Genomic DNA, 24,718 nt, shown 5'->3' on the forward strand with positions numbered 1-24,718 from the left:
CATGGAGTGATGTATGTAGCAGGTTGGGACTGGATTGGAAAACGACTGTCATTGACTGCAGATTAAGTGGATTACCCTGTTGCTACAAACAACTGGAGAAGAGTCACGTTTGCTGGGATTGCACGCATTGTCGGTGCTGTTATCGTGTGGGCATTCCGGGCAGACTTTGCCTCGTCCCATCCCGGTTCTAAACAAGAGCGTCTTTCACCCCTTAGTGTGAAAGAAGTGCAGAATAAAAGCGACGCTGAAAGGTGAATTGGAGTTTTAGAGCTTTTTCAATAGAGAGCCATTCGGTTGCCTGCACGGTGTCTGGCTCTGAATGGTGAGTGATGCTGCAGCTATTGCAAACGCTGCCAGCTCCGATGTTCCTACAGATGTCCTGCGAGATTAGAAGTGCACTGAACCCTCCGTGCCCTGTGATGCCAGTCATGCTCTCAAGCAGGGACATCTAATTTACACCTGCAAGCAAGCCGTGACACGCTCGAAGGGTGGGATCTGCTAACTCAGCACCCGGCTGGCAGCGACATTTCAGCACCAAATGAAACAGGTCCTCCTAAAGCAAATACCCAGCTGCCTGAACTGATGGAGAAAAATGGGTGCCTTCAAAGGCTTCCATGGGGAGATCTTATTCAGGGAGGTCCTACGTTCAGACGTGCCAGCCTCGTAGCCCGAACCCTACGGTGGTCAAAACACGCTTGGCATGGGCTGCTGCCACGCAGGGAGGCAGCTGGGGTCCGAGGCTGCTCCCACAGCTCGGCCACTCCTTCACTTTTGGGTACTTGGCATGCGTGTATCTCCCTCTGCCTCTGGTCACTGTGCCCTTGTCATCGTCCACATGTGCCATCGGTTGTCCCCTCGATGGGTTGGGCTCCTCTTTCCCCCTTTGGTCATCCCAAGGGACAGGGAGGTGATGGGGTGGCAAAGGAGGCTCCACCGCTTCCAGGACAGAGACCCCCACCAGCCACCTACAGCTCCTGATACACCACGTTTCTTGCTCCACCTGGTCCCAGCTCTGTCTCCTCTCTCCTACCCGAGTTCTTCTCCAGCCTCTACCTGACCCCACAGGGAAGGGACCGGTGCCAGGACCTTGGGCTTTTCTGCAGGTGGGAATGCTGGATGCCAGCCCACAGCTTCGTGTGCTTCTGCCCCAAAACCTATGACAGAAACCCCATTAACCTCGAGAATGTTGGATTGGTCCTAATGGGGAACTCCGATTTCTTAATGAGGAAACGTTTGTGGGCTGCCTCCTAAAGCTAGCCCTAGGGTTGCAGTCCCGGTAGCCTGGATTTCAGGGCATAGGTGCATCCTCGTTACTCATCTAATCCATGATTTTGCTGTTCGTCAGTGAAGGGTCTGTCCACTTGTCATCCGATTGTGCAAATTCACCTTCCATGTGAGTCGGGATTTAAGTTTCGCAGTTTTTCAGGGTCTGACTATGTGCAGAGGGTGTTGTAGTCATTTTTTTTTTTTTCGCAGGAACTTCCTTTCTCTAACACCACCCCTTGGCAGTGGACCTGCTGACACCTCAGAGCCAGACACTGATAAAAAGGGCAGCCAGCCGTCTTCCTCCTGCATGCTCAGAGGTGAGTGGCAGAGGCTACTCGGGAGCTCAGCAGCCACCAGCACCGCAGACACCCCGGCTCACAGCACCAGCCAGCACCATGACCGGTGAGTTTCGCGATAACACACGGCAGCTTTGCACTTTGGCAGGTCTCCTGCGCTGAGGATGGGACCTCGAGCAGAGCCGGGGAGACCCATCCATCAGGGAGACCCCGACTGCCATGCATGGGACCTGGGGAAAAAAATTTTTGGGTGTCTCTGGGGAATCGCTGCTTTCGGTCGTGGTTTTGGCAGCTCGGTGAAGCCAGCTGAAAAATGCAACCCAACGTTCAGTGCTTTTCAACAAGTTGTAGAAATCTGGCTCTGGCGGCGATCATAGGGGAAAAAATGTGGTTTGAAAAATCTCGTTGCGTCAAGCTGGAGGGAATTTCTTTATTTCAGGGTAATTAATTGTGTAGATTACTGCTCTTCAGTGCTGGCTGACAGCATCTGTCAGAAGTTTCAGAGTAAATGAGAGGGGATTTAATTGAAATTTTGCCCTGTCCTGTGGCTTGCCCGATTGTCAGAAGATCTTGCAGAGACCTCAAGAGCTGCCTGAGCTCCTGCAGCAGCTGCTGAGCCACCACCGCCTGCGGTCCTGGGGCCACCCCAACCCCAGGGTGCCCACAAACCCTGGGCTCTGGGGCATAGCTGGGGAGATCTACAGGAGGGAGGGAGGCTGCGGGTGTCCTGCTGCTGCTCCCAGCCCCTCTGCTTCACACCTCCGCCCCCTGGGTGTGGATGAGCCGAAATTTCCCAGGCAGTCTCGGCTAGCAGCATCTTCGCCCTGGGATGAGTGTTCTCCTGGAGGTTGGGCAAGGATGGGAAGTACATGCAGGTGTCCAAAATTTGCTGTCTTGTGCAGCCGGACCCTGCACTTCCTGCTCCACTTCCCCCCTGAGCAGCCCTTATTTCCACTGCAGCCAGGCAGGCTATAAACACCCTGCCCCAGAACATTAATTTTTACACCCCATTACTGTGACCTACGGATACGGTGTTTGGGGCTGTAATGACGAGGCTGTTAGTCAGGTTGTGATGCCTCCATGAGGGATAAATCATGAAACTAGGAGAAAAAAATATAAATGTATAATATAAATATATATCAGAGCATCTCTCTGCTAAAAACCATGGATTCCTGTGCTCACAGCCAGGGTGCCTGCAGGCAGCAGGGGAAGGCAGCCCAAAATAGGGCAGCCCGGAGAGGGCGGGTGCTGGCGAAGCCTGTTGGGACGCAGAGAGGGAATGCTGCCACCCGGCTCCCTGGCATTCCTCAGCATGGAAGGCCATGCCAACCGGATCATAGGGCACTGTGTGTGTGCTTTCTCAGAAATAAGCGTGGGACAATTGGCATGCAGCCCTGGGCAGTCGCAGCTCCCCAGCGCAGCGCTCGGAGCTGTCAGGGTGTGCTTCAGAAAAAAAAAAAATAAATAATAATAATAATAAAAAAAATCTCTGCACATTTTTCTCTCAGCATCCTCAACATCAATGATATCCAAAACGAAAGAAAAAAAAAAAAAAAAAAAAAAAAAAAAGTTTAAAATATAATCCCTTGTTAGGAAAGCCAAAATGATGGATACCTTGAGCATGTGCTGTGGTGGCTGTGTTTGGCTCCCACCTCCTATCTGAGCATCTCAGCCCAGCAAGGGCTCACCAGAGTTTTAGAAAGGAGCAGGAGCAAGTAGCTCTGGTTCCGAGGATTAGTGAATTAGGATTAGTGAAGGAAAAGCCACTTCTACTTCACCAACAGGGCTGGCCAATTCCTGCTGAAATTTTTGGCATCCGCCACGCCCCATCGTGCAAAGCATGAGCCCGAGATTGGCATTTGGCATGGAACAAGCAAACACAAAGTACTCCAAAAGGCAGTCAGCAAGTGAAAGCTGATGGTTAATTTTAAGTCTACTTGCTGTACTTTGCATAATTCTTTCACCTTTAAGATAAATATGGTTTATAAAGTAAACAGGAGGGAATCCAGGGAGGCAGGAGCCTGGTGTGCACCGCTGCACGGTACGCTTGGTGTGCTCAGAGCTGTAGTCACCGTGCAGCACAGGTCAGAGTTATTGCAGCCTTGGTTGCAGCTTTGACTTCAGCCTCGATCCCAGCCTGTGGTGGACCCAGCCCGTCCTGCAGCCTCTCTCAGATCCCAGCCTCCCCGACGCTAGGGCTGGCTCTTGCTGATGCTCACCTTGGCGCGGTTGCTGGGTGCCGTGTAAAACTGTCAAGCCGTTTTGTGACCTAATCCCTTAAGCCATTATACCTTTGACTGCTTTATTCCTAAGTTATCGCAAGCCTTTTCAAATTTCCTGACTCTCCCACATCTGTGTCTGAATCACTCGTGAGCCCAGTGCTTGTTTAACACTGCTACTCCCTGCTGTTTACACAGTATTTAGCCTCTAAGGAGGCTTCATGGGCAGAGACAAGACAAGGTTTGACACTTCCAAAGATATGTAGCCACGTCCTGGCATGCTCTGGATTTTCCTGCCACGCCTGGGCAGCCTCCCAAAGCCTGGCACAGGAACCCCCAGGTCCACACCTTGATGGAGAGCAGAGGGCTCTCTTTGTTCCTGCATGGAGAAGCCAAGTCGATGGGGGAAAAAAAAAATCCTTTCAAAGGTTCACGTGCACAGGCTGCCCTTAGAGGTTGATTAATGACATCTGTGATATTATTTGGGAATATTTTTGGAGGAGAAACATGAAGAACCAGCCTCAGTGTCCTGAGGAGCCCCATCTCCCAGGTCTTAGGCATCCCCGAGACATGGGCAGCTCAGCGGTCATGAGGGGGAACCACATTTGGTTCGCTTCCAGCTTGGCTGCGTGCGCTACATCCTGCCAGGAGCAATTACAGCTGCTGTTAATCATTATCTGATAATCATGACGGATGCATTCAACACCAATATAAGGCGAGTCTTTGACTCGGAGGTAAAATCACAGCAGCTGGGATTAATTTTTAAGCTGCCCTGTGCTATCGGGGGCCACTTGGGAGCACCACCTTTGAATGTTATTAAATCTCCTCCTCCTCTGACTACTCCTGCTGCTGCTGCTGTTAAATACCTGCAGTAACAAAGACCCATTTGTAGCACTCCAGGAGTTGCCCCTTCTCACACTCAGCATGGCATGGGCACACAGCAAACAGGAGGTGTTGGTGTCACCATGAGCAGAGCAGCTGGGCTGGCGGGGGAAAGCAGGAGGGGACGCTGTGTGGGTCAGGATATTTGAGGGGCTGCACTACGGGGGTGATCCAGGAGCGTAGCAGCAGCTGCAGGGATGGGACGCGGGTGTGCTGTCCCCGCTCTGTTTCCCAGGACCATTGCAAAAACAAGAGTTTCGGTGTTGCAACAAAACTGGCAGTCGTGGCATCTTCCTGGACAGCAGGAGCTGGCTCCCAGGGGTTGGCACCTCTTTGGGGACAGGGCTGTGCAGGGTAGGGTGTTGCCTAGTGTCAAGGGAAGCAACGTGAGGAAAATGCATTGCTACGTGTAGAGTGCCTGGGGCACCGTTCCCTTTGGCGTCTGCTCCACAGCTGCAAAAACAAAACAAAACAAAAGAAGAGAAAAAAAAGAAAAAGGAAAACAATAAAAAGGTGTTTCTGTGTCAAGGCCAAGTTTGCTTTGTGGTAAAGCAGCCACTCTGTTGCAGGAGGGTGGTTCTGGTCACTGCCAGCGCAATTCCCTGGTCTCCCATGCCTGCATCATGAGCTGGGGTGCTCCAGACCCAGGGGCAGGAGCGAGGGTGGCATTGCTTTTTGCTCTTGTGCCATCTGCTTCATGCAGTGGTCCCCCGATGAGCAGCCTCACAGGATCACCATGCACCCAGATGTTTTCATGACCCACACAGCTCTGATAGGGAGAAAACTGCCTGTGCTGACCAGTTTGCCAACACCCCCTCCTCATTTCTTCTTTTTTCTCCCTCTCCACACGCGATCTTCCAGAGAGCGACCTGAAGGTCACCAACGTTGACTTCCTGAAGAGCCAGAACTCGGTCCAGCACCACACGGATGCGTACGAAACGACGAGCCTGGTGGTGCGCCGAGGGCAGGCTTTCCTGCTGCAGCTCACCCTCAGCAGGGCGCTGCGGGCCAGCGACAAGCTGGCACTGAGTTTCAGCATAGGTAAGCCTGGCACAAAACAGGAGAGTCCCCGGCACCTCTCTGTCCCTGCAAACCCATGTAACGTGTCGTGTTTTTTTTTTTTTTCCAGGGGAGAGGCCGATGAAGCCCCTGGGGACCCTGATGTCACTCAACCCCAGGAGCACGAGGGACACTGGTGGGTGGCACATCACCGTCGCCAAGTCCAGCGGCACAGAGGTAGGGCACGAGGCAGCACTGGGAGCGACTGAGCAAGCCCCCAGAGTCCCCATCCTCCTTTCCCTCTGCCCCGTGGTTTTTGACGGGCAGCAGCTTTGCCCCATTTAATTCCCAGCCCTCCTGCTGGGCATGCAGGATGCGCCCCATCCCCGCGGTGCTGCACCAGTGGCATCACGGAGGGTTGGTCATGTCCTGTCCCCTTGTCACCTCCCCAGTGCCTGCTGTCCGTCACCAGTGCGGCTGATGCCCCGGTGGGAAAATACAGCCTGAGTGTGAAGACCGGATCTAACGTTTACAAGCCCGAAAACAACACCATCTACCTTCTGTTCAACCCCTGGTGTGAAAGTAAGGAGGGCGGTCCAGCTACTGGGATTATGATTACTGCTGTGCGGGGCTGTCTCTGGGGGAGCTTCTCCTCTTCTTCTTCCCATGTGCATCCCTTCTTCTCCCTAAAATGCTGCAAGCAGCATCCCCATGGAACAAGAGCCATGAGCCAGCTCCTTGCTGGGGAGCCCTCGGAGCTTAAAATAAAGAGCAGTCTTAGAGGAAACCCTTCAATGATAGGCAGAAAAGCATGAGTACTGAGCAGCCATCAAGTGGTGTGAGCACTACAGACCTCCAGCTCCCACTGCTTCACTTTCCAGGAAAATCTTCCTATAGCAGGTGTGAAAAATCAACTAACATCTACAATTTTATTTTTTTTGTCAGCTGATATCGTCTTCCTGTCCAATGAGGCTGAGAGAAATGAGTATGTGCTCAACGATACGGGTTACATCTATGTTGGGTCTGTATACAGCATACACGGTAGACCCTGGAATTTTGGGCAGGTAAGGCACAGCCCTCCCCTTGGCCTTATTACCCCTATTCACTCTTTCTGTTTGGCATTTGTTTAAATGAATCCATAAACAGTCTAAGCCCATGAGCAGCTCAAAGTACTTGAGTAATCCCCCCAGTGTCACTGGAAAAGCTCACCTGCTTAGAGTAATCTTTCCACTCAAGCATTTTCCCCAGCCCTGGCCTGAGAACAGAGCTTAGTAGCATATTTGTAATCAGATTGGCAGACCCCTGGCAAAGGCTATGGAGACTGAGAATGGAGCATTTCTGGCCAAAAGGTTCCCCTAAGGCATCCTCCCTGCTCTGGCAGTTGTGGAGTGCAGTGAAAGTCCTCACAGTTATGACTTTTCCCACAAAAGGGCCGAAGGGCATTGTCCATAGGGCTGTTCCTACCCTAACTGGAGAATTGACACTGATATTCTGCCAAGTTTCAGTGTGTAGGATATCTGACATCTCTAGGAGCTCAACCTAAGGCAGCCTTAACAGCAATTGCTAATTAGGAACCTTTTGCTATAATAATTTGCATTTAGGTACTCTTTTTTTTTTTTTTTTTTTTTTTCCCCAGTCTATTTCGTACCTATGCCAATAGACTGAATATCTGTAGCTGTCTTGAATTTTCATTATTCAAGTGAGTAATGCCCAAGGCTTCAGGGAGATGACTTAGGTGACTTAGGACTACTCACAGGAGTAAAGAGTTGCTGGGTCAGGTTCCACCTATGCTTGCAAGACACATGGTGCAGGCTTTTTTCACTCATGGTGGGTTTTCATTTAAGCTCTTCTTTGGAGAGAACAGCTTTAGGACACCCCATGGGCTCCAGAACTAGGTTCATTCAATGTCATAAAGGAAGTTCAGAAGTTGGGTCTAGTCAGACGGTTTCCTTCAAGTACCTAGGTAGACTTCATGTTGATTGAGCAAATTCTGTTTCAGAGATGTGTAAAAATTTCTCCATTTCTTTCCAAAACAGTTTGAGGAATCCATCCTGGATACCTGCATGTACCTGCTGGACAAAAGTAAACTGAAGATGAGCAGTAGAAGGGATCCTGTGATTGTGTCCAGAGCCATGTCTGCTTTGGTACGGTTCTCTCAGAGCAGAAGTGATTTGCCCCTCCTGCTTTCCCTCCTCCTTCTTGCTTGCTATTTTTTCCTTGGGGATTTGAACACCATTTCAGGATGAATCCAAAACTGCAAGGAAAGAGCCAGAAGCATTTTGGGTGGAGGGAAGAGGCAAGCAAAATACATTTCCCTGTCTCTAAAGCTTGCAGCTGCCCTGGTGGTTGTCCTTCCCCAGCCAACACTGTGTTTTGAGGGGCAAATTCTCTCTGTGGTGGGATCCTTCTGGGATCCCTGGGCTCTAGGATGCAAAATGCTGTGTGTGCTATGGCTGCCCTGAGCAGCAGTGCCATCTCCCCCTCTGGATATCCAGAGATCTGGATATCTGGAAACTCTGAAGGGTCTCCAAGCAGGGAAGCCCCCAGCCGGTGTCAGCAGCCTTGTTGGGGAGTTGTGAACCAGGCACGGACCCCAAGGTTTAAACCTCATTTGGCCTCATCCCTGAATCTGTCTCTTCTGCATGTGTGTGGCCATAGGTGAATTCCAATGATGAAAACGGAGTCCTGCTGGGGAACTGGTCAGGGAAGTACGAAAACGGGACCTCTCCCATGGAATGGATTGGGAGTGTTGCCATTCTGCAGCAGTATTACAAGACGAAGAAGCCAGTTGGTTTTGGTCAATGCTGGGTCTTCTCAGGAGTCCTCACTACAGGTAAAGGGTGAACTGTCTCTCTGCCTGATATCCTAATTACTGCGCTAGTGACCCAAATTACCAAACCCCCAGGCTCCAGCGGTGGTGGGGAAACCTCTACATGCTCTTGGTCCTGGTGTTTTCATGAAGGGGTTGAGGCATCTGTCATGTAAGGAGGGAGCTGGGACTGCTCAGCCTGGTGTGGAGAAGGCTCTGAGGCCTGACCCATGGGTACAAACACCCCACGGGAGGGAGTGAAGCCATCAGAGCCCAGCTATTCCTAGCAGTGCCCCGTGCCAGGACAAGAGGCGATGGGCACAAAATGGAGGACAGGAGGCTCCCTCTGAACACCAGGCAGCACCTCTGTGCTTCATGGGCTGTGGGGCACTGGCACAGGTTGGGGATCCCTCCTTGGGGATATTCGGAAGCCACCTGGACGTGCTCCTGGCCTCCCCAGCTTGAGCGGGGGCTTGGGTGAGGTGATTTTGTGACCCCCTGTTTTGTCTGTCCCTGTCACAGTCATGCGCTGCCTGGGGATCCCGGCCAGGAGTGTCAGCAACTTCAACTCGGCTCACGACACAGATGAGAACCTGAGAGTTGACGTCTACCTGAACGAAAAGGGAGAGAAGCTGAAATGGATGTCCGTCGACTCCGTCTGGTACGGACAAAGAGGGCCAACCCTTCCTAGCCCCCCATGCTGTGCCACCCTGCAGCGCTGCGCTCCCCAACCCCAGCAGCTTTTCCTCTGACTGCTTCCCTTCTGCCTCGGGTTTGTTGCTGGGGAGAGAGAGAAAGCTCACAGGGTTTCATAGGGCTACACACAAATCCCCATTAAACCTGCCCTCTGGAAGGACTAAGCCAAGGAGATCACAGCTGCTGCCTATAACAGTGCACTCCTTTTCTTTGCAACCCAAACTCTTGCAGGAACTTCCACGTGTGGAACGACGTCTGGATGAAGCGGAAGGACTTGCCTTCAGGGTTTGATGGCTGGCAGGCAATCGATTCAACCCCTCAGGAGCAAAGCCAAGGTAGGATTGGCCTAGGAAGGCTCTTCTGCAATTCCTGAGGGAGCCGGGGACACTTCGTGTGGAAATTGTGGTCCCCAGTCAGCAAAGCACATGCTGCCCCTGCGCATCTTCCTGCACCCAGGCAGTGACACCCTAAAGCTGGTGGTCCCACTCCTGCCATCTCAGCCCAGGAAGGAGGGAATGGTGTTTCCTGGCAGGCAGAAAACAAGCCCAGTAGGATACTGTGGGGATGTGAATGTGTAAATAAACATGTTTTTGTGCTGACAAAACATTTTTGAGGGCCTCAGATTCGGGGTGCATCTAAAGATGGTGTGGCCATGGGTGCATTGACATTGAGTGGGCTGAGTGAGTTTGGACCTGACAAAATCAGCCAGTACCTAGGGCAGGGAAGGGAGCCCAGCCTTGGCAAAAGCACCCCAGATGATTTAAGGGGTGGAAAACATGTAAAAGCTCTTACCAGACTTTGTTCCTCTATAAAATAAATACCAGACAGCTATTGTAGGGGAATTTGGGCTTTATAGCTGGGTTGAAGGAGTATTTGCTACTAAAACTGGCCACATAACCCTTCTCAGGATGGTAGAATAAAAGTTGGAGGCTCTGCTCATGTTTGACAAGGCAAATGGTGTTGAATGTGATTTTTAGGTATTTTCCAGTGCGGCCCGTGCCCACTGAAGGCTATCCGAGATGGGGAGGTGTATTTGCCCTACGACAGCAAGTTTGTGTACGCCGAAGTGAACGGCGACAAAGTCTACTGGCTTGTCAAGGAGGAGAACGGCAGCAGGAAGTACGTCAAGCTGAACGTGGAGAGCCAGAGCATCGGCGCCAACATCAGCACAAAAGCCGTGGGGCAGAACCGTCGGGAAGACATCACCCAGCAGTACAAGTTCCCTGAAGGTGACTGCCCCCATCCCCCAAAGCAGTGCCGAGGAAGTCCCTGGCTGCGTGGGTCACCCCACAACGCATCTGCTGTGTCAAACCCACCCCATCAGGGATGGAGAGCCAGGGAGGCAGCTCTGCTCCCAGGCATCTTCATGGCTGCAGTGACATCTATAGGCTGCTCGTTGGGGACAGGGGCAGGCAAGCCTGCAGGCTTGTGGGAGAGAGGGGCTGAGTGACAAACCTGGTGGTCTGACACACTGCAGCTTCTTTCTTTCCTTTTTTCCTTTCCATTCCCCACAATGTATTGGAAAAAAAAAGATGTTGATAACTCCCTCCCCATGGTTCTCCCTGCCTCAGATCCAGCCATGCTGGATTACTGAACCCTTCCCTTTTATGTTCCCATAACTACAAGTCCATAGCTTTCATATGGACTATTAAACCCTTCCCCTTGAGGAGTGGGAACATCTCAGGCTAGAAAATTTAAGGAGCATCGAGCCTTTAAAAGTGACTTCCTTGGGGAAAATTTTTCCAGATGCTCACTGGTCCAAAATGCTACCAGTGGTGACATAAACAAAGGGGGTGTCCTGAGCTGAAGCTGGAGGTGGTTGGTGCCCAGACTGCTCAGCAGCAGAAGCATGAATCAAGGGAAGGGAAGGTGGTTCTGGCTGAGGGTACTGGGATACAGCTCTCAAACAGCTTTTTTCCTTCACCCAGGCAGCCCACAGGAAAGGGCATCCATGCAGAAAGCGACTTCCTACCTACAACCTTCAGGGCTGGTACCTCGTTCAGGTTTTGGTGCGATGCGTACCATGTCTATGGGCTTAGACAACGTGGATGGCAGGGCTGTTGTCCAAGAAGAGGTGGTCCCCAAGAGCGGGGTCGAGCTTGCGATAACCAACGAAAAACCTTTGTATCCTGGTGAACCCATCGAAGTGGTCGTCACAGTGAAGAGCACTGCTGCTGGGAGCTGGACCGTTGCTCTTACTGGCTCCTGCCAGCTGCAGTCCTACACTGGGAAAGTTGATGCCAGCCTTGGATATATCAACGAGACCGTCAAGCTGGAAGGCAAATCCGGTAGGCATGGGTATTGTGATATGTTTTATAGGTTATTTAATGTGACAGTCTGGGGTTTCACTCGAGCCAATGCATAACTATAGGTCAGCACATGGCTCAGCTGCACAAAGAGCAGAAATTGCCTGCCTGTCACCTGCCTCTCTTGCAGCTGCATTTGGGAGTCTTAGTTACAAACTGTGATCCCATTGCAGAAGGGTTCAAAACTCAAAGGCTCTGCAATGATTAGAAACCATCAGTGTGGTCAGACAGACACCTGCACTGTGCGGGTGAGGCGTGCACCACGCAGTTCTCACTGCCTGAGCATCAAGCAGCAGAAACCCCAGCACAGGATTTGGACAGCTGAATATCTCAGCCTTTTTTTTTCTCTTTAATTATTTTTTTTTATTTTACTTCCTTGGTCATGCTGCTGTAATGTCGATGAGCTGACTGTGACGCTAGTGAGTGGCATTTCCTGAATTCTTTACCCAAGCAAACTCCAGTTGAAGGGCTGCCTGCCCGCCCGGTCCCCCCGGGGCTGTTTGCTGCTTGTTGCGTATCTTGGAGCAACCTGGGTTGTATTGCTGATCCCCAGCAGTGTGACTGCGATGTGCCAAAGAAGACACTAACAAGCGATGAATAATTAACAACACTTGCTCATTCCAAGCATGAGTCACCCTTGGAAAAAAAAAATATTAAAAAAATCTTTGCTGCTGGTGCTTTCTGAGCGAGCCTGAGCCAGCATTTGCTTTGGGGAGATGGGATGTGCAGGGCATTACCTGCTGGCTGCCCGGCCAGGAGCAGGGTGGCCTCAGGAAACGTGCTTTGTCCTGTGTTCCTCCAGGCACTGCCACCAGTGCCAACCCTGCCATGGGTTCCTGGGTGCCATAAAGAGTGATAAAGTCACGTTCTCCCTCCCACAGAGGTGCGCGTCCCTCTGAAGATCAAGCCTGATGCATACATGAAGGCATTGGCTGCAGCGGAAGACGAAGAGCACGTCCACGTCACCGCCATCGCCGAGATCCAGGGGACACCCGAGAAGCTGACCAAGGAGGCAGCACTGAGCTTCGAGTACCCCCCCATCCAGGTCCAGGTGAGGCAGCAAACCCAAGACTCAGCTGGGATTAGGGTCTCAGCTCTGCTGGCATCCCGGGCAAAAGTCCCGAAACGGCAGGGAAAATGCGATGAAACTGGGCAGCAGTTTCAGGAGGCACCCATGTCCCCTCCCATGACGCCGATGCAGACTGGTCTCCTGGGGCTACACCAGCTCCGTTGCACGGGTGCTCCAAAATCAAGGGGGTTGTGCAGAAAACACCCTGCCTTGGCAGAGCGAACCGGCAGCAGCTCTGGCGTCCTTAACACCTCTTTTCCTCTTCTGTCAGATGCCAGAAACAGCGAAGTTGAACAAGGACTTCACCTGCGCCTTCATCTTCAAGAACAAGCTGAACGTGCCCCTGGATAACTGCAAGCTGATGGTGGAGGGCTTGGGCATGTTTAAGATGGCAACGTTCGAGGAAGGGTAAGGAGAGGCTTGGAGCAGTCCTGAGCCCCACGCAGCTGATGAGCATGGCAGAACGCCCTTTTCTGCTCATCTTTAACTTTCCCTTGACAAATCAGTTAGGGACTTCATGCAAGGTAGCCCTTCAAAGCCATGTCCAAAATAGTACCAGGGGCTCACAGCCGGGGGAGGTCTCTGTAGGCTGCCAGGGCCACCAGGCAGTGCCACCGTGCCAAGCCCCACTCACTGCACTTTGGTCATGGGAAAAGGGGCAGACCCATGCTAAGCACAGACAGTGGCTTTTTCTTTAAGGCAAACCATGAGAAATTGGCTAATGAGACCCGTGATGTGCAAGCAGCTCATGCTGGGACCACTTTCCTTTCTCCTTAGGGATGTACAGCCTGGTAGGATCATTAAGTCCGAAGTAATCTGCACTCCGACGAGAGCAGGAGAGAAGAAAATCGTGGCCAAGCTGACCTCAAACCAGGTCAAAACGATTTCAGTGGAGAAGGCCATCACCATCACCCACTAGGAGCAGTGCCTCAGCAGGGACAGAAGGGGACCCTGGATGTGCCACAGCCGCGCTCCGCTGCCGCCGCTTGCCTCCTTGATTGCGGGATAGCGCTTGATGAGCAAAGAGCAAAAATCCCATTAAGTGAAGGGAATTACGCTGACATAAAGGGCATAGCTGCTTTGATTGCAGCTCACTGTGATTCAATAAAGATCATTGAAATCGACATACTGACTGCGTGGCTGATATCTGTGCTGGAGCAGGGGGGTGTTTTGCAGCTGCTGTGGGCCCACCAGGCTGCCCAGACCCCACTGCACCAGGGCTTAAGAAACATTTTAAGCAATTCTCCCCTGGGCCATGCTTCTCCCACCCCACTGGCAAATGCTTCAGACAGCAAAAGGAGGAAACCTGGCAGAGTCTTCCCCAAACACCATTTGTCATGCATCTTCCTCCCCTCCCACCCACTTCCATTTCCTTTATTTGGGGGAGGGGTGGGGAAGAAGTGGGACCGGGAGATTTTTGGAAGAAGTACCATCCCCAACACCATTACCAGAGCTCTGGTGGAAGCAGATCACCTCTGCTTCTCCCCTCCCACCCCAAATAGTGCTGGGGGACAGGAGGGCAGCGTACGTCTGGAGCACTTCCAGCCACCGCAGGGAAGGCGACAGCAGCTGTGCACAGCTGGAGCCGCACACACCCCCCGAGCTCGGAGCTCAGATAAGGGAGGTTTCAGTATTTCTGTGAGAAAAGAGCAAACGGAGCCACGCAGTAGCAGAGGCTTATTATTTATGCATCTTAAAAAGCAAATGCTCGAGCCTTAGGGCTGCGCAGCAGGAAAAAGAAAGGGCGACGCTGCCAGGCTGCCCACGCAGGGTGGGTGCAGCAAAGGGGGTGCTGCCTGTGGGGAGAACGTGGCACAGGACCCGTTCATCCCCATCCCATCTTGCAACGAGATGAAATATGTTTTGCATTAAGACCTAAGCTTTCCCCTGGGCCTCTCAGCTCTCTGCTTTGAAATCTCCTCATTTAGCCAAGTAAACAAGGCGGCTGTTGACTAGCAAGCAGCCGAAAAGAAGCAGCGGGCAGCCCCCTACTTTGCAGCCGAGGGCATGCCAGGATCCGGCCCCATGGAAAGGTACAACCCAGAACCCTAACATGAAAAAGGGAGGAGGAAAAAGTTTTAAAATAATAACAATTAAAAAAAAAATTAAAAAAGGCTTTGTTCATGCCCTTGGACTGCAAAGATTTGGGGAGCAACAGCAGCAACACAGCCCCCAGTGTCCCCTATGTCCCCCCATCCCCCCGAGTTTCCCCCAGGTACGGTGCAAGTGGGACCTGGAGCAGAGCATAGGGAAGGGAGGCACACAATGGGTGGAAGTGTTAATTCTTTAATAATAAGTACACTTAGCCCCCAGAGGCATAAAACAGGAGTTACAATTACCAAAATACATACATTTCCAAGAGATGTAAGTGCTCAACTTGCATAGAAAAACCTGCTGTGGAAGACACCAGAGTAGAGGAAGGCTTCCCACAGCCACCACGACCCTGTCCCACCACGGAGGAAATCCTCACCCCGGAGCAGCAGCAGGAGCCCCAGCCCAGGCAGGTGCCCTCACCACGGGGCCTTCACTGGGGGGAGCATCCTCAAGGGCCCCTGGGGCAGCCACCACACACAGGGCTGGAGGCGAAGGCACCACGGCACGGGGGGCAACAGGCACGCAAAGGGAAGGGGAGGGGAACCAGGGATTTGGTTTCAATTTCACGGAAATCACATTTGGTCTCGAGCAGGCGGGTGGGAATTAAGGTGTGAGATCTGTGGCAGAGCCAGCAATAAAGGACGTTTCTCCATCTCCTGAAGGCTTCTGCCACTTCCCCAACGTTTGCCACGCTGTGTCGAGGCAGGGCAGGAGGCAGAGTGAGGATGTGAAGGAAATACTCTGGGTTCCTGATGCTGGAAGGTTTCCAGCTCCTGCCCCTTGGCTGGGATGAAAATGTGGGAGGGTGTAGGGGGAGGAGGGGGGCAGCCTCACCCCTCATGTCATGCTGCTTTCCAGTTTCAGTTATTAAAAAATAAAGAAAAACAAAACAAAACAAGGAAATGCCAGCACCTGAGGAGCGATGCAGGAGGTGGGACACGACGGGGTGCACCAGCCTGGAGAGCAGAGGCCAAAACACGCCGCCTCAACCCGCGTCCACCCAAAGCAATGAGAGCAGCACCCGAGGAGCATCACCCAGACATGGCACAAGGCAATTTTCCCCAAACTGAGGCCCTCAGCCCGCCCCAGCAGTCACACCTCGGATGTAGCCATCAAATTACCTCCAAGTGCTCTGCTCCCAAAGCTGCTGGTGTCCAGCCACGACCTCGTTTCTCCTGCAGGACCCCGCAGCACCATTCCCACCCCATGGGTAGGGCAGCAGGGGCAGAGAAGCTCAGAGGGGGCAGGCAGAGGCTGAGCAGCAAGCCAAAATGAGGAAACATGAGCCAGTCTTAGTGTCCTCCTTAAACATCCCTATAGGAAATCCCGTACAGATCTGTGTATGTCCCTCATGTCCCATTAATGCTCTTGTTTGCAAATATCTTTTTTTTTTTTTTTTTCCTGGTTTGCACCCAAACTGTGCTCCTAACAGTCATCAGGCTCTGTTTGTTACCACATTTTCATCCCCAAAGCTCCTTTATCACTGTCATGAAAAAAAATAAAATAAAATCTTGCAGAAATCCCACCTGGTATTGCTTCAATAAATAACAGAAACTTAACCCAAGTCTACCACAATCCCTCCCTGCCTCTTTTATCTTTTTTTCTAGAGGAAGCAATCGTCTTTGTTCCACGTTCTGGGGCGGGGGGCTCGAAGCCAAGCACAGCCCGTGGTGGAAACCCAGGAGCACGTCTCCCTGGTACCCTGCAAAATTCCCTGCTAATTAAGATGAGGGAGATGACGTGAAGAAGAAAACAACACAACAACCAACAGAATAATACTCTAAATATAAAGCTGCTGTAACTGGTGCCCGGAGTGTGCAGTTTGTGGTCCCCACATGCTCCTGCCGTGACCACTGCCACCTGCAGCAGCATCCTCCTTGGGCGACACGAGGTCCTCCTCCGTGCTGACACCGTCCACCAGGAGCTGGCTGTGAAATTAGCTTAAGGAGCCCCTGATTAGCAGCAAACACTGACAGGACAACGTTAGAGGAAGGATTAAGAGGCAATGCTCGTTGCCAGCTACCTCTGGCTACCCAGAGAAGGAAGAAGAGGCGTAAGCAGAGCAAGCCCAGCAACACGGTGGGGTGCAGGTAGCTCCGTGAGTGCAGGAACAGCCCCAGTGTTCCCAAAACCCAGCACCCGACCTCTGCCAGGAGCCCAAACTCCAGCATCCTTCACAGTCCAGAGCTGGTGTCCACAGGCTGAGCTCAAAAGGAGGTGTTTTTAGCAAAACCTTCAGAGCCGAGTAACGCGGCCTACACACCACGCTTCTCACGCAGCCTCTGAAGGACACAAGGGCTCGCAGACCCCCCGGGATGCACCTTCTGGGACCACGCTGGCAGCTTTCCTTAAAGGCCACGTTAGAAGTGCTCAATACAGCAGGCGACACGGGTCAGGAGAGAGGAGCTTATGAATCTCCCCATTTATAAAGCTTTGGCTGGAGATTTGCACTGCTTCTGCTAGTGCCGGCCCTGGCTTCCCGATAAATACTCCCGAATTATTTTCTGCACCCGAAGTACATTAAAAACAAACCGACCAACCGAAAACCCACCCTACCTCTCTCCAGTGCGAGTAGCTATTAAAACAAAAGGACCTGAAACCGTCCCTGGACACCTCCAAGGATGCTTTGCTTATTCACGCAACACCTGGATGGCGACGTCGCGAGCCAGGAACTGCTCAATTTCTTCTTGGGTCATGATCGCGGATGCGGGGGCTGCTGCCTCCACCCCAGCTGGCGGCTGGCTCTTGCAGTCCAGATTTGAGAAAGGACTGAGCCACGCCAAGGAGAAAGCACCGCCGAAGGCTGCCCTCATCCCTTCCCAGCCGCTGATCTTCTCCCAGGTGGGCTTCTGGTTTTTAAGACGCTCAATACCCTGCAAGAAGAGAAAAGTTTAGGGTTGTTTGACGTTCAAAGCAAGTATTTGGGCAACAACCACTGCACGGGGTGTTCACAGTTCAGCTAACAAGACAGACATCCTCATTTACTGATGGCTTCAGCCTTCTATTTAACAACAAATCCCTTAAACACAACCCAGTTCATGGAGAATCCGAATCCCGCTGAATTATTTGGGTATACGTTGGCGCTAGTTTTTATGGTGAAAAGATGGCTTCTAAAAACTACTCCTTTTTCATACTTGGATCTCTTCTCCCATACTTGGATCTCTGCTCTTTGAATCCCTTCAGCAAGCAGTGAAGTAAAAAAGGTGAAATTTCAAGGTGCATTTTTTTTCTCCGGGAGTTCAAATACAGGCAAAATAGCGCGGCTTTTTCCAGTGACCAGGAATTTACTACGTCCAAATCTAGGCTCAGCACTAGAAGCTGACATGACAACAAGCTTACCTTGCACCGATTAAGAGCGAATATTTAGGAACACAATTTCTATCTAGCAAACTGTCCCAGGTGAATCGCAGTGCAAAGCTGATACCCACTGGGACGCGAGGAAACCTACATCGACGTCAAAGCAGGAACAGCAATTTGGTCATTCCCAAGGAGGCTTGGGCAGCCAGCTCCAACTCCTCCTCTCTTCAAGAACATCACTAGAGTACACGTTTTGTCTTTAAATGACCGGGTCCATCATATTTTGGTGCTGACATTTTATTTCTGGTAGTCTTCTCTATGTAGAACTAAGGAACTTGTAACACTTCGTTTTTTTAAGGCTACCCCAGGTGAAGCAGAGCACACGTTTGCACACCCATCTTCTCCATCACACAAGAGAGGAGCCAGCTTTACAGGTGAGCGTGGTATGATGCAGGTGACAACGCAGAAACTTTGCTCTTCGAGAAGCAAGGGTACTGGATCGAGGCTTTGAGAAATTTAAGGAAAAATGAGCATGTTGAGTTGAGTTAAAACCATTTAAACCAGCATTTTAGAATAGACGGATGAAAACCACACGTGTTCTAATTCTGCAGGTTGTCTTTAAGCACCCACCATCGTTTCAAAAACTTTTGCAGGGTTTAAAAAAAAAAAAAAAAAGGGCAAAAAAAACAACCCTACATGCAATACTCCACGACTGGGCTCACAGCAAGCCCTGTAAATAACACGACATTTTAATAAAGCAGCAGCTCGGTTTTGCAGTAACATTGAGTGTGCAGGAGCAGGCCCAGGAGAAAAAGCGCCGTAACCAGCGAAATTAAATGCAAAGCTTTTGCAAACATTGCTCGTGCCGCATTTTCCCTGCTGACTTTGGAGCGGGGAGGAAGACTCGATTGCTGCTTAAGCAGAGGAATGACTTTGGTCCTCAGCTGCTCTTTCACAAGCCAGAGAGGATGCTAACGTGTTGGAAACAAACCACGGCTGCAGCATTTGCTGTGTGAGCTGCTGGAGAGGAGGAAAATGAGCAGCACGGGGCAGAAGAAGGAGCAGACAGCAGGCGCTCGAGCTCTTCCCCAGCAGCCCAAGCTTTAATCCTGCCTTCAGTCACACACGTGTAATCCAGTTTGATCCATGCTGCCATCTAAATCGGGAATAAGGATCTTTAAGGCTTCTTGGCAGCAGCCCCTCTCTTCCACCCCCCAAAAAAAACAAAAACATAATTCGCCCACTCTGGCTAGCATCTGCTAATCAAGGCGATAAGCAGGGTCAGCCTGAGGCTGCACTAATGCCAGCTTAGGGAGCAGGTAATCGGAGTGGCTAGGGGTGTACTTTCTCTCTTCTTGCCCAACCTCATTAATCCCTTCAGGGCACGCATTCAAAATGAGCAAAACCTGTAAAAATCATATCCTGTTCCCATCCTGGCTGCCCGCCCCACAGGCGGCAGGGCGTGAGGAAGGTTACGGGAAGGGAGGGAAAGATAAAGAAAGGTTTCCAGGATATCCAAGTTTGATTTGCGATGTGCAAGCAGAGATAGGGACTGGTGGGAAAAAAAAAATCGTAATCAGTAACTTGTTGTTTTACCTGCAACACTGTGTAATTTACCTTAAAAAAAATAATCTGGAGTCACCAAAATTGTAACCAGGTTTTGGCTTTAAAAATAAAATTTAGAGGGGAAGGAAGGAATGCACAAGAGTTGAAGACCTGATCGCTTGCCAGCGGGAGCAGCGGTGTGCAGGACAGCTCCCACGTGTTAGGAGAAATGGTTTAGGCTCCTTTAATACACTTTTAACATCCAGAAGGAAAGGGCAAACAAAAAAAGAAGAAAAACATGGCCATGATTTAGGAATTGCCAGTTTGGAAAAGAAACCGCCACAGCCTACGCAGCATTGTTCTCGCATAGGATCAGTTAAGCAGCTTATTTGCACTCTGGGATTTCTCCAGCTCCCAGCTTTGCCTGCTGTAATGAATGGGCAAAGTCACGTCCCCCACAGAAGTGCTCTGCCTCTCATCGAGTCTGTCCTCCAGTTTCTCTTGGCCATGCTACAGCAGAACCAGCACCTGGAGTCAGGAAGTCCTGTCCGAGAAAATACAAGCCAGGAAGTCTGCCTTTCTCATGTTGATACTGACCCCCAGTTTGTATCATTCCAATTGCATCAAATCTCACCGAATCACACAGTGCAAATAAAACAGAAGGCCCCCGGTCACTGGGATACACACAACAGGCACCAGAGGACATTTCGGCAAGCTGTGATGATGCCTCACTGAAAATATCAATGTCGTAGCATACAACACTTTGCATTTGTTCGAAACAATGAGTAATTACATTTTTTCCACAACAACATCAATGCCAGCACACAACCAATCTTCCTCCAAAATACACAGTAAAGAAGGGTAAATATAACAAAACCAGAATGTTTCAACACAATTTTAAAGCAATGAACCACACCGTGAGATGCATTAGTTTCTTACCTATCTAAGTGGCTAAAGCCAAAAGTGAAAGTTCAGAAAGCCATTACAGATTCCCCAAAAGTTTAAAGCAAAGAAAGAACATAAGAACAGCAAACATTTTTTTTGGAAAAGTTTTATTGCATTTGTTTTCCATATGGAAGCATTGACAGATTGAAAAGATGCAGCATTCACATTACTTCCAAAATGAGACATCCACTAAATTTCTCCTTCCCTGATTTCCCTCCCTTCCCCCATGGCTTTGAAGCAATCTAAACAGCTCATCTTTCAAAAATATGATTTTATTTAAACCAAGGAAAGAAAAGATTCCTTGGAATTCACGGACGCAGCCGATTTGCATTTCCTCCTTTGTTCGCAACATTCTGATGAGCCTATGGGAGTCACGGTCCAAAAATATAATAAAATTCCTACCTGAACACAAGCTGCCCGTTGCAGTTACAAATGGCTTCGCTTTACCCGTTTCTGGAATGCCTTCTGCCCCTCCCACCTTCATCACCACACGGTTGATAACAGCAAGCATGCTCCTTGCCGTCAGCATTTCCCAATTTAACGTACATCTGCCGATGTGTGTGTAGTTGCACACATACACATGTATGCGTAAATGTGAGAAAAAAGATTTACAAAGCTCTAAAACCAGGGCAGTGCTAAGAATATAGGCTCCATCGCCCTGGTGTACCTATACATCCTGTCCATATTAGTCTTCATAGTAATCTGTCTGCCTCTGAGCATTCACATCAGTTTTTCACGTTAACACTGTTTAGCAGGCATTGCTCTAACGACTCATGTACCAAGACAAACACACACAAACAAGATGCTCCTGCTACTCTAAACACTTGGAAATTAGATCTCTTTCTTTCTTTCCTGCAAATGTAAGGCATTTAAAGAAATCCAAACAATCTTCCTAATCTGCCACAGTTACCCTAAGACGGCAACAACTTCCTGTGCACGAGGGAGGGAAAAGACAAAATAATGCCAGAAAGATGGAACCAATTCCGAGGCTGGAAGGAAAAAGGGAGGGGAAAAAGTGGTCTTGGCAACATTTGTTTGAAATACTTCAACTGTGTGTGATCACCAGGTCAACTGGCTCTCTTGCTGTGTCGTGTTCTCGTCTCGCACCTTTTGATAAAGTGAAGTGTCTACTTCCCAGTTCAAGTTCACTTATGAAAGAGCGACGCGCTCCTTCAGGAAGTCCAAATGTGTCTGTGTAGGACTGTTGGCACTCGTATGTCTTCCACAGAGCTCATCACAGTCAGGAGACAGCATGAGAATCTATTCAGAAGAGGTGGGTCACAACAGAGAAAGAGGATCCCCTCCACATTAGTTATGCCATACAGAAAGCAGAGAGAAACAAAGGCCAGTAAAGTTAACAAGATTAAAGAAATTAAAAAAAAAAGAAAAAAAAGAAATTAAAAATAGAAAAAGAAAAAGCAACAGCAGCAGTTTCAGCCAGAGATATAGAATTATCTAAAATTGTGGAATACAGGGCTTTTTTTTCTCTGCAATTATCAGCCATTCAATAGACATAAAAAAAAGTTCGTTTTGCTTTTTCTTTTAAACATTCATGGAAAATTTATAACAGTAGTGCTGTAATATGTTTCTATCTTAGTGGAAATGCTGGTCAGGAATTCCTCAGACCACATACTGGTACGGGTCTGCTTTTCCTTGGTCTGGTGTTGCGAATGGGCTAAGCCATGCTATAGAGAACGGATGGCCAAATACTGCTTTCATGTTCATCCATTTTGTTTTTTTAGCCCATCTTCTCTCTTCCTTTTTCAACTGTTCTATTCCCTGAAAACAGAAATATCACATTTTCAGTCAAACGCTCAGCTTTTGTACTTCTGGGTTTGTGGAAAGCTCTACTCTCAATTACCCCTTATCCAAAGGATGGAGTAAGAAAATAAAATTGCATTTATAGAGCCTCTCCCTTTCTTCTCATTGTTTGATACTTGAAAAAAAATATTTCTTGGAAATAGAATTGCTTTAATTTTGTTCAGGTCTGGAAATTTCATCAAACCTTTTAAGACTTGCCCTCCAATTGCCTCTGATGTCAATTAAAAACCCACCACATAAAACCAAATACAAATCATGTGCTTTAATGGCTGAAAGCAATATGTGCTAACCAGATGGGAAGATTTTAGAGGAAACCATTATAAGCTTGCAGACAAAAAAAAACAATGAGATAATCTCTATAATGCTCCCAGATTCACCAAGCAAGTTCAGGAAGTGCCCATGGCTCAACGTGGCTGAGTCTACCTGGTGCCTCTTCACGTTTCATTAAAATCACTGCCAAAACATGCATGGGCTGACAGCAGGGAGAAAAGGTTAAATAAGATACCAATTTGAGAGAAACCATTGGCATTGTTTAGTAAAGGTTAGAGGGGAAACAAAAACAAGCCATCAAGCAATCAGCTGGAACATTCACTAGTCAGTCATTAAAAACAAACAAAAAAAAACAAATCTGTATCACGTCTAAAACCCAGAAAGTGAGCTGGGTCTTCCAGGAAGGCTACGCCTGGCTGCCACACAAAATTAACCACTGCAGACACAGGAGAGCATTACTCTTCCGTGGGTAGCAGCAGCAGGCAGCTCACAGCGTTCTGTAACCTACGATCTTTTGCAAGGTAAGCTTCTCCTGACCTACATGGCTCTCCTGGGCTAGGGATTAATGTATCTGTGTGTCTCAAATTACCGGCTCCGTGCGCTCCGCAGTAACAGCACAGTCAACTGCAGGAGCTGCGCTGACCCTTGGTAATGTCACCTCCAGGGGTAACAGCAAAATCGGAGGGTTTTGGGTCCCCTCAGGCAGAAAGGAACCATCCCGGAGGGACAGCGTACACAGGATGGGGAATGAGGTCTCCCAGTGGCTGGAAGAAGGTGAGAAAAGGCACAGCACAGCCCGGTCTTGCAAATGTGAAATAAAACACTGAGAGAGACCACACCAGGAAGAATTTCACCTGGAAAAACTCCTCCACTCGGAACAGATTGTTTGCCAGACACAGCTAGCTCTATGCTAGCAAAATCAACAGTGTGAAGTATTGCAGAGAGCACAGAAGTTTCCAAAGAGCAAAATCCTTACTGGTAACTATTTAGGGGGGAAAAAACAAACAAAAAACACAACCAAATAGTGAGTGTCCATCTTTCGTTTTTTGTTTGTGGCTTACGTCCTCCAATACCTAAGAGTTTCCAGAATTTGATGGGAAGGGAAATAATTATTTGTGTACCTGGCTATTGGAAGCAGCTTCTAAAAATTCCTGCCAGGTTTCAAAGCTGGAGAAATTCAGATGGTTTCACAGACAGCACTGCTAGCTTAAACACTTATTGATAAATGTAAGCTTGGCAGGATCTCATCATTCCTTTATGACACTTTACTTCGTTCTGAGGGTCTCGCCAGCAGAAAGAATAGCTCCTCTGAACACGGAAAAGCCACAGTGTGACTATCAGCCTCTTGCAGAAGCCAGGCAGAAAAACGAGCACTGTAAAAAAGACTCAGAAGCGATGGGCTCTTACACTGTACAATGCCAGCCAGGGCTCTCCAGTGGCAGCAAAAATACCTGTTCTAGCTGCAACTGGCCACGGGCAAACAAGTGGAGGCTAGGGAAAACTAGATGAAGCAGGGGACTCTTGTCACTCTTTTAAAATCATCATTTCTCTTCAACCACTCATTAATTCCAGTCTCTTGGTCTGAGCTATCACATATCTGAGCGTGCTTGGTGAACGCCAGCAGTATTCACGTGTGGGAATGTCACCAGGAGTCACCAGCTCCATCTTTACAGAAGCAGGCAAACGCAGTGATAGAGGAGGGACAGCAACGTTTGTGTGTCAGCTCTACGATGCTGTACTCAAATTGGGGTGACAGGGTGGTTTTGCAGCTGATTTTACCCACCACACTTCCAGGAACCTCTCCACCCCACCCCACCCTTTTTTATTCCTCCCCTGGCAAGGGTTTTTGAACTACTTAGCAAGCAGTTAAACCAGAACATTTTCTAGCACTTAAAGCTGCAAACAGTGACACCTGGGGACACACACCAAAATGTAAAAGGACACCAACCTGGTAGCATTTCATGAAGGGAAAAACATTCTCAAACCCACATGAACAAGTACTCTGTACGGAATAAACCCGGTTTCCAATGCCTACCTTATTGGAGGTACTGTCAACACAAATCCCAGCCAACAAAAACACGGGTGTATACTACTTCTCACAGTGACTTTCAGACAGCACCACCTACCACTGTGCTCTTTGATTACATCAGAGTTTCTCCTCAGAGGGTACACACGAGCTCCCCGTGCAACGAGGTAAAACCCTG

General features: G+C 49.7%; 2 protein-coding genes across 7 annotated transcripts in view; one reads left to right on the forward strand and one right to left on the reverse strand.

Moving 5' to 3' along the window:
• Positions 1–1,506: 1,506 nt before the first annotated feature.
• TGM4 (transglutaminase 4) lies at positions 1,507–13,666 on the forward strand. Of its 2 annotated transcripts, none has more exons than XM_005017337.6 (14): positions 1,507–1,668; positions 5,525–5,704; positions 5,793–5,899; positions 6,115–6,244; positions 6,608–6,726; positions 7,699–7,806; positions 8,321–8,495; positions 8,994–9,132; positions 9,399–9,502; positions 10,145–10,396; positions 11,096–11,455; positions 12,355–12,524; positions 12,814–12,950; positions 13,320–13,666. In XM_005017337.6, exons 1-14 carry the CDS (start codon positions 1,662–1,664, stop codon positions 13,459–13,461), a joined length of 2,130 nt encoding a protein of 709 aa, XP_005017394.2. In that variant the 5' UTR covers positions 1,507–1,661; the 3' UTR covers positions 13,462–13,666. The 2 variants fall into 2 exon arrangements, with proteins under 2 accessions (XP_005017394.2, XP_021126453.2); XM_021270778.4 differs by lacking the exon at positions 1,507–1,668 and adding an exon at positions 4,636–4,732.
• Positions 13,667–14,812: 1,146 nt separating this feature from the next.
• The window catches only part of ZDHHC3 (zDHHC palmitoyltransferase 3), a 30,121-nt gene continuing 20,215 nt past the window's right edge, over positions 14,813–24,718 (reverse strand). For 3 of the 5 annotated variants that reach the window (XM_027451152.3, XM_027451151.3, XM_005017333.6), the window contains one exon: positions 14,813–17,509. In XM_027451152.3, coding sequence (XP_027306953.1) covers positions 17,267–17,509 — 243 coding nt within the window. In that variant the 3' untranslated portion in view covers positions 14,813–17,266. Of the gene's footprint in view, positions 17,510–20,677; positions 22,203–24,718 lie in introns of those variants that run through there. The other 2 variants (XM_027451154.3, XM_027451153.3) reach the window with 2 other exon arrangements.

Source organism: Anas platyrhynchos, chromosome 2, assembly GCF_047663525.1.
Source record: "Anas platyrhynchos isolate ZD024472 breed Pekin duck chromosome 2, IASCAAS_PekinDuck_T2T, whole genome shotgun sequence".
Lineage (NCBI taxonomy): Eukaryota > Metazoa > Chordata > Aves > Anseriformes > Anatidae > Anas > Anas platyrhynchos.